Source organism: Cervus canadensis, chromosome 1 (assembly GCF_019320065.1).
Source record: "Cervus canadensis isolate Bull #8, Minnesota chromosome 1, ASM1932006v1, whole genome shotgun sequence".
Lineage (NCBI taxonomy): Eukaryota > Metazoa > Chordata > Mammalia > Artiodactyla > Cervidae > Cervus > Cervus canadensis.
Window position 1 is genome coordinate 33,491,761 of NC_057386.1, and position 13,466 is coordinate 33,505,226.

A 13,466-nucleotide genomic window follows, 5' to 3' on the forward strand; every position below is an offset into this window, starting at 1 on the left:
ATCCCATGGGCAGAGGAGCCTGGCGGGCTATAGTCCAAGGGGTCGAATAGAGTCAGGCATGACGGAGCTACTGAGCACACAAATATATGTATATATAATTACATACTTATTTATTTTTGGTCACACTGCTGCCACTGCTGCTAAGTCACTCCACTCATGTCCAACTCTGTGCGACCCCATAGATGGCAGCCTACCAGGCTCCCCCAACCCTGGAATTCTCCAGGCAAGAACACTGGAGTGGGTTGCCATTTCCTTCTCCAATGCATGAAAGGAAAAGTGAAAGTGAAGTCGCTCAGTCATGTCCTACTCTTAGCGACCCCATGGACTGCAGCCTACCAGGCTCCTCTGTCCGTGGGATTTTCCAGGCGAGAGTACTGGAGTGGGGTGCCATTGCCATCTTCAGGTCGCACTGCTAAGCATGTGGAATCTTTAGTTCTGCACCCCCTGCATGGGAAGCCCCTAAAACTGCTTTAAAAGGTACAAGTTATTGGGGATTTCCTTGGTGGTCTTCAGTAGTTAGGACTCCATGCTTTAACTGCTGAGGGTGTGGGTTCAATCCTAGTCAGGTAACTAAGACCCCACTAGCCATGAGGAGCAGCCTCCCCAAAAAATGCTTATTGAAAAAATAAAACAGACCATATCACTCACTACCACTTTTAAAACCCTTCAAAGACTTCCTATCATTCTTAGGATAAAATCCAGATTCCAAACCTTGGCTGGTCTGACCCTGCTTATGTCATTCTTCTCCTTGTTCATATTTTCTTCCAGTCTTTTCTGCCTCAGGGCCTTTGCGCTAATTTTTTTCATGTGCCTGGAGCTCTCTTCCCTAATCCTGACATTTGGTTGCCTTCTTCTCATCCTTCAGGCATAAACTGCGACACACCTCCTAAGCAGTGTCTTCCTGACAGCCTAATTCTAGATTATTCCCCTACATCCTCCTCTCCTCCATCACATCAATCTATGCATTTCCTTTATGGCTTTTATTATATCTGATATTATCATGTATCTCTGTTGACTTATCTCCTTTACTAGACTGTAAGCTGTGTGAAGTCAGGGAGTATCTTGTCATGTCCAACTCTTTTTGAACCCATGGACTACCGTACGCCAGGCTTCCCTGTCCTTCACCATCTCCCAGGGTTTGCTCAAACTCATGTCCATCAAGTTGGTGATGCCATCCAACTATCTCATCCTCTGTCGTCCCCTCCTCCTCCTGCCCTCAATCTTTCCTGGCATCAGGGTCTTTTCCAATGAGTCAGCTCTTTGCATCAGGTGGTGAAAGTATTGGAGCTTCAGCTGCAGCATCAGTCTTTCCAATTCACCACCATTTCCTCAGCATTTCTTTTTTTTTTTGCCACACCTCGAGGCATGTGGGATCCTAGTTCCTGACCAGAGGTCGAATATGAATATGCATATTTTATTGCAAACCACTGGAACTATTTTTGGTTATTTATTGGCCAAGCTGTGCAGCTTGTGGGATCTTAGTTCCCCCACCAGGGATTGAACCCAGGCCCTCAGCAGTGAAAACATGGAGTCCAAACCACTGAACCACAGAACTATTTTTAGTCCCACCTGAAGTCCCACTTGAACTATTTTTAGAAGATGCACACAGTTGCTAAGGAGCACTGTGATGATCATTCCATCCACCCTTGTCTTCCCCATCCCATGGTCAGAGGAAGGTACTCAGTAAATGTCAGTGAAGTTAATTCAAACAGGGAATCCCTGGAACTTTGAGAACAGGTTTAGTATTCTGGAAGCTGAGGAAGAGGGTGGTCTGGGTGGGAGGAATCTGTGTTTGGGTTGTCTGTTGGTTTCCTAGTGTTGCTGTAACAAAGCGTCACAGACTTGGTGCTGAAAACAACAGAAATGCATTCTCAAAGTTCCGTAGGACAGAAGTCTGAAGTCAAGATGCAGGCAAAGGCCGCACTCTCTTCCAAGTCTTGAAAAGAGATCCTTCCTGGCCTCTTTCAGCTTTTGGTAACTCCGGGGCTCCTTGGCTTGCAGCTGCCGCATTTCTGCCTCTGCTCCATCGTCACACGGTAATGTTCCTATGCGTCTGTCTTTACATGGTACTTTCCTCTTAGAAGGACACTAGTCGTATTGGATTAGGGCCCAGCCCAATGACCTCATCTTAATTTGAGTTCATCTGCAAAGACCTTATTTCCAAATAAGGTCATATTCACAGGTACCAGAGGTTGGGGCTCCTACACATTTTCTAGGGAAACACAGTTCTACCCATAACAGGTCATTGCTGAAGCAGTGTGAGTGGACAAGTTCTCCAAGGGTTATAGAGCCAGGACAGGAGAACTGGGGACTCTGGCCTTTAGGAAGGGACAAATAAGAGACCGAGGAGTCCACGAAGAAGTCTGAGACGGGGATGGTCTCCAATCACATCTGTCACATAGACAGAGGTGAAAGAACAAAGGCAAAAAAGTACCCCTTGAACTAAGTAACTGGGCAGATGTCAGTGTCTTTCCTCATGTACACTCGCCATCCCCCCAACAAGGGAGGAAGCAGTGCCTGGGTAACACAAACAGTCTTTTAAGAAATTTAGTTTTGAAGGCTGGAATATATAGAATGGATAAACAACAAGGTCCTACTGTAACAGCACAGGGAACTATATTCAATATGCTGTGATAAACCATGATGGAAAAGAATATGAAAAATAATGTGTATATATGTATAACTGAGTCACTTCGCTGTGCAGTAGTAATTAACACAACACTCTGATTCAACTGTGTTGTTGCTGTTGATTAGTTGCTTCAGTCACGTCCAACTCTCTGCAACCCTATAAACTGTAGTCCACCAGGCTCCTCTGTCCATGGGATTTTCCAGGCACGGATACTGGAGTGGGTTGCCATTTCCTTCTCCAAGGGATCTTTTCAGCCTAGGGATGGAACTCTTGTCTCTTGCTTGGCAGGTGGATTCTTTACCACTCAGCTACCTGGGAAGCCCCAATTCAACTATAGCTCAATTTTTAAAAAATAAATTAAAAAAATTAGTTTTGAAGGAAAAGTCTGACATATGGAAAGGACTAGAGGGAAAGTGGGGCCAAGGGATTGTTAGGGAAGATGTAAAAGTGGAGTCCCAGCACAGTTGAAGGAGGTTGATGGCTTAAAAGCTGGGCTCTGGAGGTGGGCTACTCTGCACTGGATTCTCAGATTGGCTTGTTCCACAACTGTCTGATTTTAGGCTGATTGCTTAACTTCACCACACCTCCGTTTCCTTATCTGGAAAATGGGCATAATTATACTAGTATCCACTTCCCAGGACTGTTGTAAGGAGTAAATGAATGAGGACATTGAACGTGCTTAACATAGCATGTGGCACATACTAAGTGCTCAATAATATTAACTCTTACTGCAATTAGTTTTTTAAAAAAACAAAAACAAAAAACCAAGCAAGACAAGGAGGAGGTTTCAAGAAGGAGGCAGGAAGCAATATCAGACACAGTAGCTAGGACAGGAGGTAGAGAGAGGGTAGAGAAAAGGTCAAGGATTTGGCAGAGTGCTAGCAAAACCTGGAAAAGGAGAGGGCAGAGCTAACACTAGCTAAAGAGCAAATGGGGGAAGAGAGAAGGAGCTGTAGGTATGAAACACTCGGTAGCAGCTGAGAAATAAGAGAGCAAGTGTAAGAAGAGGCAGACCTTGATTTGGGCTGCATGGAGAAAGTCAGAGGGGAAAGCTGCTGAGTGTTTGGTTCTAGGAGCCAGACAGAGGCAACGGTATCTTGTAAATCATTCAAATATTTCAATTTGGTACCATAAATCTTCACATTTGCTGTGCTGAGCCTGGGCATCCAGGGACTGTTCTACAAAGAATGAATGGCTACCAAGGAATGATTGTGGATAAATGGTGACATAAATCAGCATGGGAGTGGGGAAAGAGGAACCTGGATGAGGACTTAGGTTTCAGAAGCCCGAGGTGCAGTTGGCTAGAGGATACCTGTCTCAGAGTCTGCTAAGAAGGTGGGAAAGACTCAGGGCTGGAGACACAGGGTTTAAGAACCATCAGTAGCAGAGTCATCAAAATCAGGAGAAAGGATAAAATGTCCTACAGAAGGCAGGGAGCAGAAGACAGTCCAGGAAAGACTGAGGCTGGTGGAGAACAAGGCACAGGAGGACAGGTATGCAGGCATGGAGGAAGGTTAGGCTGTGGAAGCTTTGGCAGGAACACTTCTGTGATTGGAGTTGAAAGAGAACCCCAAACCAGGTCCCGAATGTCTCAGGAAGAGGTTGTGGACCGTTGCCAAAGCCATCTCAGTGGAGTGCTGGGGACAGAAACCAGGTTTGGGTTGGTGGGGTATGAAAGAAGGATGGGGAAGTAGAGACAGTAAAGACTTGTTTTTTCAGGAAGTTCGCTGTTAAGTTGATGGAGAGATGCAGAGCAAGAGTTGAGCAGGCAGGGGTTTTTATTTATTTATTAACAGTGAACAAGATCGGCCAGATTGCAGGTGGGCAGGAAATGACAGAAAGAGAGGGACAGAAAGAGGAGGAAACCTGGAGCCCTTGTTATCTACAGCAGTTAAAAATAATGAAAAAAGAGGAAAACTACATGCACAAACCCTTCAACTGAACAGGGGTAGTAATTTGCAAATCTCTGTGGCACCTGCTATTTCTTATCCAAGGGGAAGGAGAGTTTATAACTGCTGCATGTCTAAGTATTGTTTCATGCCTCGTCTGCCGAAAGTCTTCTTCCTGTAGCACCATCCCACCCTTGGTCTCCTGCCATTTTCAATTTTACTACCAACAGGGCTCACCCTTCCTATGAGCTTCCTCTCTCTCACCCTCTAACCTTCCAGTCCACACCTGATCTCCCTCTGTACCTTCCCCGCGTTTCTGTGGTTTTTCTTCAGTTGCCTGGGTCACACTATGAGTTACCTTGCTTGCCTCCCCCAGGCTTGGTCTCCTGCTTCTCCTATTCCTGGAGCTTGGGGTGTGCATTCTAAGTTGCTTCAGTCTTTGATGCTGAAGTGGACAATAGTCCGCCAGGCTCCTCTGTCCATGGAATTCTCTAGACAAGAATACTGGAATGTGTTGACATTCCCTTCTTCAAGAGATCTTCCCAACTCAGGTATTGAACCCGCGTCTCTTACCTCTCTTGCATTGGCAGGCAGTTTCTTTACCACTACCGCCACCAGGGAAGCCAGGGAGGACACAGGTAAGTCGGTCCTTAATAGTCTAAGAGAGGGTGGTCATTTCTGTATCCTTTACATCCTGGACTTGATTTAGTTGTTTTCCCATCTTGTCTGTTTTTCGGGACCCTGGCAAATAGAATCTTCAACTACGAAAGGGCTGGAGCGGTGGGGCGGGCTGGGTAGCAGTCGGAAGGACAGAGAGGAAGCCAGGGCAGGCCGCCTCCCGAAGCGGCAGGCAGAGGGCGCGCCGGTACCGGGATTGGAAGCGGCCGCAGCTGGAAAGGGGACGCCTGCCTGCCTGGCGGGGGCGGGGTGGGGTGGTACTCCGGGACTGGGGAAGCGCACGTGGGGCCGGGCAGCGCGTGGCTGCACGTGTGGTGCCCCGGGGCTTGTTGTCCCGGCTAAAAATACGCGTCCTGCTGGGGTCGGGAGACTGCCCTCGGCGGGAGAGACTTCTGGAGCCACAGCTTTCTGGGTGGGAGATTGTGGCTTCCAAGCCTGACACCAGGGCTCCCAAGAAACCCGGGGCAAGCCTCGCACCGGGCCTCAGTTTTCTCATCTGTGGAATGAAAGTGAAAGTCTCTCAGTCGTGTCCGACTCTTTGTGACCCCCATGGACTATACAGTCCAAGGAATTCTCCAGGCCAGAATACCGGAGTGGGTAGGGTAGCCTTTCCCTTCTCCAGGGGATCTTCCCGACCCAGGAATAGAACCGGAGTCTCCTGCATTGCAGGCGGATTCTTTACCAACTGAGCTATGAGGGAAGCCTCATCTGTGGAATGGGGACTATTTATCTGCTCAAGAAATAGGGAGCGCCTATGTTGTGCCAGACTGTTCCAGGCGTCAGACATAACTACACAGTTCTTGCCATGGAGTTCACTGTCTAGAGTTTCGGAGGGGGCAGGAATAATGTAAATAAGCAATTTCTATTTCCAAAACTGCCATGAGAAAAGTAAAGGATGAAGTGATAGTGAGGAGTGATATATAAGATGGTACTTGAAGAAGTCACCTATAGAGACATAGTGTCACTATGTCACTTCGGCTTGAGTGAAGAGCCTGGCTAGTTGGATAAAAGAAAGGTGAAGGGAGCTGCCAGGGAGAGGGCAGGGAGCTGGAGAGCGAGGCCCAGCTGGAGACCAAAGCACCCAGTACTGTGGATCCTGAAACTGATCTCCGGTGGAAAAGGTCAGCGGTGGTTTGTGAGGAGTCTGGGCCTGCCCAGAAAGGGTTCAACAGCAAGGGAAAAACACCTTGATTAGGGTGTTGATTGCATAGATGAACGCGTTTATCAAAACTCAGCGAAGAATTGTGCATTTTGCTGTATGTAAATTGTACGTCAAAAACGGCCCAAAAAGTGTGAGAGTGCTGGGCTTGAGAGAGCAACCGTGACCTGGGAAAGTCTGGTTGGCCCCGCGGGCTGATCCCGCACCGCAGACCAGGGTACAGGGCATCCTCTAGGGAGACGGTCGGGCAGGCTGGGAGAAAGCAACCACACCCGGCGGTGTGAGGGCAAAGGTGGTCTCCAGGGTGGAAGTGAGCCGTGCAGCCCACAGCCAGGACCAAGGTTACGGGCTCAGGCCCCCGCCCGGGTTGTCAGGGGCAACCTTGGAGCTGCGCCCTCGCCCCGCCCTTCACGCAGAGGCCAGGTGGCGGTTGGGGCGCGACCAGCCCGTTTGATTTCCCGCGGCCGGTGGAAAGGGGCGGAGGGGGGAGGGGAAAGCGGCCGTCGGCCAATGGGTTGGGTTGGGACAGTCATGTGATGGCCTCGGGGCGTGGCCCAGGTGTACTTACTAGGCTGCGGGCGGGGGCCGCAGCCTCCGCGCGAAGTCCGGGAGGCGGGGCTGGCGTGCGGGCCCTGGGGTTGCTCCGCTAGGATTGGCCTGTGGCCGGGAGGCGGGGCCTGCACGCGCCGCGGCTGCGGGCTACGATTGGCCTCGGTTCAGGGCCGGCTGCCGGCGTGCAGGCTAGGCTCGGGGCGCGAGGACAGAGCGGGGCGGTGGGTTCGCGAGCCAGGGGGAGGGGCCGGGGCGGTGGCGGCGGCGGCGGCGGAGGTGGTGGTGGTGGCGGCGGGGGCCGGTACTGGACCCGGCGGGATGAGCGAGGCGGAGGCGGCAGTGGTGGCGACAGCGGCCCCCGCGGCGACGGTGCCCGCGACGGCGGCAGGGGTGGTAGCGGTGGTGGTCCCGGTGCCCGCAGGGGAGCCACAGAAAGCAGGCGGCGGGGCGGGCAGCGGCGGGGTCGGAACGGCCTCGGGCCCAGCTGCTGGGACCCCCTCGGCGCCAGGCCCCCGCACCCCTGGCAACCCGGCGACGGCGGCCTCGGGAACCCCCGCGCCCCCGGCCCGGAGTCAGGCGGACAAGCCGGTGCTGGGTGAGGGGCGGGGCGCGTGCCACGGCGGCTCTGAGGGGGAGGCGGGGGGTCGACGGGCTGGGGGAGGGGCATCGTGGAGCCCGGCGGGGTCCGGAAAGCCGAAGGCCGGTATGGCTCGAGGCTCAAAGGACCAGCGGACCTTAGTGAGTTTCCCTAGTGGGAAATTCTGCAGTGTCTTCCTGGGTGAGAGGGAGTGGCTGGCGGGTCCAGCTAGGGTCTGGCCACGCCCCCGGGGCGGGAGACTTGATCTTGTTGATTTGGGCTAGTATTAGGTAAATATCTGAGCCCGGAACGCAAGTGCACTAGTGACCCTTAAAATAGGAGGGCTAGAGAGACCCCAGTTATGACCTGAGGGTGGAACCAGGTAAGTACCCCCTTCTAGGTTAAGGGCCTAGATTTGTAGGATGTGAGGAACATGCCTTAGAATCGGAAGAGGTTTGAAACCCTGAGCCCCGCTCTATGGCCGGTTCCATTTGGTGGAATTGGGTAAGAATGCCTTGGAGCTACTGGGTAAAACCTGGTTCGCATGAAGTTTAGCTTAATAGATAATAGGTTGGTTAGATTTTGGAGTGTCCCAAAACTGAGTCCAACTCCATCTCTTCCCCCTATCTTACTGCCCCCACTGCATCTCTGCCTGGCAGCAATCCAAGTCCTGGGCACTGTCAAATGGTTCAACGTGCGGAATGGTTACGGATTCATCAACAGGTATCTGAGGAACCCAGGGAGGGGATGGAATGGGTGTCTTCCAAACTGATCTATGGGACTGGACACCTTCCCAGCCTCATCTCTACCCCTGCCAAGGCACATGGTTGCAATGTCCAGCTGATGCTTATTGAAAGTCTTTAACCACAGCACAGATGTGGGCATGACGAAGCCTTCTCCACATCTTCAAGGGCAGCAGAGGGTTAATGATCTAGGAAGTTGGCAAATCTGGCTCTGATCCTCTCAGCTGGTCTGTGTCACCTTCTGGTTTAGTTTGCCACCGCCTTTGGGGCAGAATGTACCTGCAGAATGTGCCTCCGGCCGGAATCCTCACTCATTTCCTGTTTCGGGCAGCACACATAGCACTCTCATAACTCATCCCCCTTAGAGAGCTGTTAGCTCATTGAATCCCCCACCTGACTGGACTGAGTCTGGTGGGGGTTGGGGAAAGAAGGCACCAGCCCAGCCTGAGGCTGCTGCTTTCCTTCTGCAGCACCCCCGCACTCCCCAAACTGGGAGGGGCCATAGTGTCAGATTCTGAGCCGAGTCAGGTCTCCCCCAGTGGGCCCTTCCCCAGTCCAGGCACCTTGCCCGGCCCAGCCCTCCTGGGAGGCCTCAGTTCCCTCTTAGCAGGCTGACCTTTGTGCAGATCCAAGTGCTTTAAAGCCAGAACACTTGTTCTAGGGAAGGGTCCTTCTCTAATCCTGGAAACTGAGGACTCCTGGAAGGTTCTGAGGGAAGACCTCTTCACACCCACCCCCCGCTGGGGTGCTAGGGTAAACTAGGGTGATGGGCAAAGTAGTGACAGAATGATCTAATATCTTCTTTCTCGCCCTTGATCTCTTGGTGTGCTGAGAGGGGGCCTGACGGGGTTCACCTCCAGGCTGAGAATAAAGTTTTGTGGGCTGTTTGGAGCCAGTTTCTGACACATTTTCCCCTCCTCAAAGGTGTTCTGCACCTCTGCTCCTGTTCCTACTCACTCCCTCCTTGACTGCAGAAGGAAGGAGACTGAGAGGAATTCTCCACCCACGATGTGGGTTGGGGAGCAGGGGTTGTTGGCTGGGACAGTGACACCCAGCACTACCAGGTTCTAAGGTGCCCCGGGGTAGAGGGTGGAGAGCTCCACAGGTAAAGGCTGAACCAGCTCCTTCAAGGTGCCTTTGCCAACCCTGCAGCCCTTTCCTCATGAAGCCCAAGTTTTTCATGGAGGTTTTAGGGATCTGCTCTTCATACCCGCTTCAGGGGGCCCTATTGGCTCTTGTCTCACTCTCTGGGCCCTGTTTAACCCCAAGCAGCAATGGAAGGTGGAGAGGATGGGGCCACAGGTCTTGGGAATGGGCAGCTAGGGAGGCCTCAGCGGAGGTGAGTGCCTTACCAAAATCATCACCTAACACCCCATCCTGTCCTGCAGGAATGACACCAAGGAGGATGTCTTTGTTCACCAGGTAAGAGCTGGGATGGCTTTCTGAGGGGAGGAACCCGCCCTCCCTGATGGTCTTTGCCACTGTCCTCTTAGCACAAGTCCTGGCTCTCCAGCTTTCACCTCCCACCAGGAAATAGTTCCCTATCCATCCCACAGGTGCTGTATTAACTGCATTGGCCCCACTTGTGCTGGGTTGTCTCTGTAAGAGTTGCCCTCTGGGCACGGGACCTGTGAACATCCCAGGAGCGAATCACAGGCACTGTCCAAGGGAAAGGACACAGGCTAGCGCTACTTGGGCACAGTGGTTCTCAAAGTGTGGTCCCCGCACCAGCAGCATCTCCTGACATCTGGATTCTCAGGCCCACCCCAGACCTAGCCAATCAGGCTTGGGGGTGGGGCCAGCTGCCTGTTTTAACTAGCTCTCCAGGTGATAGTGATGCACGCACAGTTTGAGAACCACTGCTTTGGTGGAAAGCATGCTCAGTGGGACTGAGGTAAGAAACACAGTATGTGTTACCCACTTTGCAACTTAAGACTGTTGGCCTTTTGTTTGGCTTTTGAGTTCATGTTTCTTGCTTCCCTTCTGGAAATCCCTGAGGGGTCAGGGGAGGAGGGAGTGAGTCCTGGGGACCGTGGTAACTACACAGTTGTTCAGCGGCCCCTAGTTTGTGGCTTTTCCCCTGCTGAACTTTGCCTTCTCCTTGCTTCACCCTCCAGCCCCAGCTCACAAGTAAAATTTTGAAAAGAATGGAAGTGGGTGGTGGGCCCCACAGGGGTGCGAGAGATCCCAGCCATTCTCACCTTTCTCCTGGCCTTTCCTTAACCAGACAGCTATTAAGAGAAACAACCCCAGGAAGTTTCTGCGCAGCGTTGGGGATGGGGAGACCGTGGAGTTCGATGTCGTGGAAGGAGAGAAGGTTCGGGGGCTGCGGTTGGAGAGCCCGCCAAACCAGGGGAGGGTGGCCTGGAGGTCGCCCCCAGGCTCTGCCCGGGCAGCACAGGCCATGGGGCTGGGACCGTGTTCTTGAGCAGAACTTGTCCTTAAGGCTCTGGCTGCTTCAAGGGGTGTCCGAAAGAAGGTGTCCCTGTCACAGTCAGGGTGCTCCCTGCCGTTCAACAGGCCCATGTCTGTTCTCCATGGGGCACCTGTGCCCATGTTCTCTCAGAATCAGCCCTCCAGGAGATGCTCCCCTGCTGCCAGCCCTCTTTCTCCATCCCCACCACACCTCCAGGCTAAGCCTCATGAGGGTCCAGTGGCAGTTATTTCAAAAGGACCAGTTGCAAATGTGGCCCCTTCCAGAAGGGTCCCAACACCACTGGCCCCTGCTCCTCTGGGGAGGGTGGAAAGAACCAGAAGTTAGAGGAGCTGGAGAGGGGGCAGTTATTTGGACGGATGGAAGACAGTGATTCAAGCCAGACTGGGAGGGTTGTGCATCTGTCATGGGAGCTGGTTCTCACCAGTTCCTCCCCACCTCCTCCCCAGGGCGCAGAAGCTGCTAACGTAACTGGGCCTGGAGGGGTGCCAGTGAAGGGCAGCCGCTATGCCCCCAACCGACGCAGGTTCCGCCGATTCATCCCCCGGCCCCGCCCAGCTGCCCCGCCACCCATGGTGGCAGAGGCTCCATCGGGTGGAACAGAGCCAGGCAGCGAAGGGGAGCGTGCTGAAGACTCCGGGCAGCGGCCCAGACGACGGCGCCCACCACCCTTCTTCTACCGACGGCGCTTCGTGCGAGGCCCTCGGCCCCCCAACCAGCAGCAGCCCATAGAGGTGAGGGGGACTGGGAACATGGGAACCAGCTGCCCACATCCTGGAAAAGGAGCAGAGTTAATGAGGCTGGAGCCCAGAGGAAGCAGGGTGGAAGGTGGGCTGGGAAGAGCCGTGGACACCAAAGCAGCTAGTGCCACCCGGCTCCCCCCGGCCTTTGTGTGTCCCCAGGGCACAGATGGGGTAGAACCCAAAGAGACAGCCCCGTTGGAGGGAGACCAGCAGCAGGGGGATGAGCGGATACCCCCACCCAGATTCCGGCCCAGGTACCGAAGGTAAGACTCCCTTTCTTGGACCCTGGCTTCCCCTTCACCAGCCAGTGTGGGGACCCGAGGATGGGAAGGGGAGAGGCCTGAAGCCAGAGGTCAGGAGGGCTGGGCCACTGAGCCATTACTGCCCAGGTGCCCAGAGTTAGCAGGCACCCCTGGGATGGGACGGGAAGGCAGGCTAGTCTGCCCCTGCTGGGGGGGTCCTAGGAGGGAGGGACATGGTCTGCACTGGGCTCCTGTCCCTTCAGGGTCCTCGCTTCTCGCCCCAGGCCTTTCCGCCCCAGGCCACCCCAGCAGCCCACCACAGAAGGTGGGGATGGCGAGACCAAGCCCAGCCAAGGCCCCACTGACGGCTCCCGACCTGAGCCCCAGCGCCCACGAAACCGTCCCTACTTCCAGCGGAGACGGCAGCAGCCCCCGGGACCCAGGCAGTCCACAGCCCCAGAGGTGAGGACCTGGGACTGTCCGTGTCAGGGGCCAGAGAAGGAAAGAAAAGCCTGGGGCCAACTTCCCCCTGTCCCTTCTTCCCCCACTCCTGACTTCCTTTCCCTTTCCTTCCCACTCTCTTTGTCCCCCCTTCTCCTGCCCCCACTCACCCTGGCTTCAAGGCAGCCTGACACCCAAGAGCCAGGACTGCCAGGTCCACCCCTGGCAGCCACCCGCCAACCCACCCACCAGGAAAGCCCAGCAGAGGCGTTGGAGCCCACGTCACACCCTGCAGACTCCCTCTTGGCTCTGCTGGAGCCCCCACACTAGCCTGTGGATGGGAATTGAGGGAGGAACAGGAACAGAAAAGGTGCAAGAGGTTGAAACTGGGGGCCCTGAAGAACAAGAGGGTCTCAGCCAACCACCCTTGTTCTCTCTAGACCTCAGCCCCCATCAACAGTGGGGACCCCCCAACCACCATACTGGAGTGATTCCAACTCAAAGGACACCCAGAGCCACCATCTGGTGAGTGGCAGGCCCAGGGCTGGGTACCAAGAGGCGGGGGTGGGGCTGGGTGGTGACAAGTTGCTGGTGTGATTTTTTTCCATCTCTCCTCCTCTCAGGTATCTGCCAGTTTTTCCAACTGACCTGTATCTTACCCAGCACCTCCCTCCCCTCTTTCCCATAATTCATGACATCAAAACACCGGCTTTTCCCCCCATTCCTTGAGACTCAGGAGGGCCAAAGCAACAGCCTTTTGCTTTTTTTTTTCCTCTCTCCCTTACCAAGGGTTGAAGGAAGGGATCCATCCTTATTGTTCAGAGGCATCAACTCCCTCCCCTAAATCAGGCTGAGAAGGAACCAGCCAGCTCTTCCCTCCTCCTGGTTGTTTTTCTTTCCCACCCCAGTTTATTTTTTGTTTCCCTGCTCCCCCTACCTCTGAAGCCATTTTATGAACTGTCATGTGCCACCTGAGCCTCCAGTAAAAACAAAAACGGGCTTTCCTGTTGTCTTGGTCTCTGCCTCTTTTCTGTTCGCCTTGTTGGTAATGCACTGTTGAGGGTGGCAGGAGAGAGAGGGGTTGGTAGGCAGGGCCTGCTCTCGGATCCTTGTTCCCACGGTTCTAGCTTTGCAGCTCTGCAGAAGTGCCTTCATCCCTGGGACACTGACTTTTCCCATCTGTGAAATGGGACTATTGCCTCCCTGGTCGAATGAGTGATTCCTGAACTGCCAAGAGCAGGGTCTGGCAGCTGCAGCGTCAACTTACTGAGGCTTTACTACTGTTAACAAAGGCAATGATTCCAGCTCTTAAGTGGAGGCCTGAGTGACAGCATCCAGTCCAGAGGATTCTGTGGCCTGGAACTGAGGCAGGATGGAGA

At 53.8% G+C, this 13,466-nt stretch overlaps 1 protein-coding gene across 1 annotated transcript; it reads left to right on the forward strand.

Annotated features, from left to right (window-relative positions):
* The first annotated feature begins 6,987 nt into the window (after positions 1-6,987).
* On the forward strand, positions 6,988-13,097 carry YBX2 (Y-box binding protein 2). The gene is made up of 9 exons (XM_043475976.1): positions 6,988-7,502; positions 8,144-8,207; positions 9,616-9,649; positions 10,455-10,544; positions 11,111-11,395; positions 11,564-11,667; positions 11,931-12,108; positions 12,528-12,612; positions 12,711-13,097. The coding sequence occupies exons 1-8, from the start codon at positions 7,226-7,228 to the stop codon at positions 12,576-12,578; spliced, it is 1,083 nt and encodes a 360-aa protein (XP_043331911.1). The 5' UTR covers positions 6,988-7,225; the 3' UTR covers positions 12,579-12,612; positions 12,711-13,097.
* The last annotated feature ends 369 nt before the right edge of the window (positions 13,098-13,466 follow it).

Coding starts and splice junctions, on each gene's coding strand:
- YBX2 (XM_043475976.1), top strand. CDS start 7,226: ATGAGCGAGGCGGAGGCGGCAGTGGTGGCGACAGCGGCCCCCGCGGCG. Junction 7,503..8,143: donor GGCGGACAAGCCGGTGCTGG/GTGAGGGGCGGG, acceptor TCTGCCTGGCAG/CAATCCAAGTCCTGGGCACT. Junction 10,545..11,110: donor ATGTCGTGGAAGGAGAGAAG/GTTCGGGGGCTG, acceptor CCTCCTCCCCAG/GGCGCAGAAGCTGCTAACGT.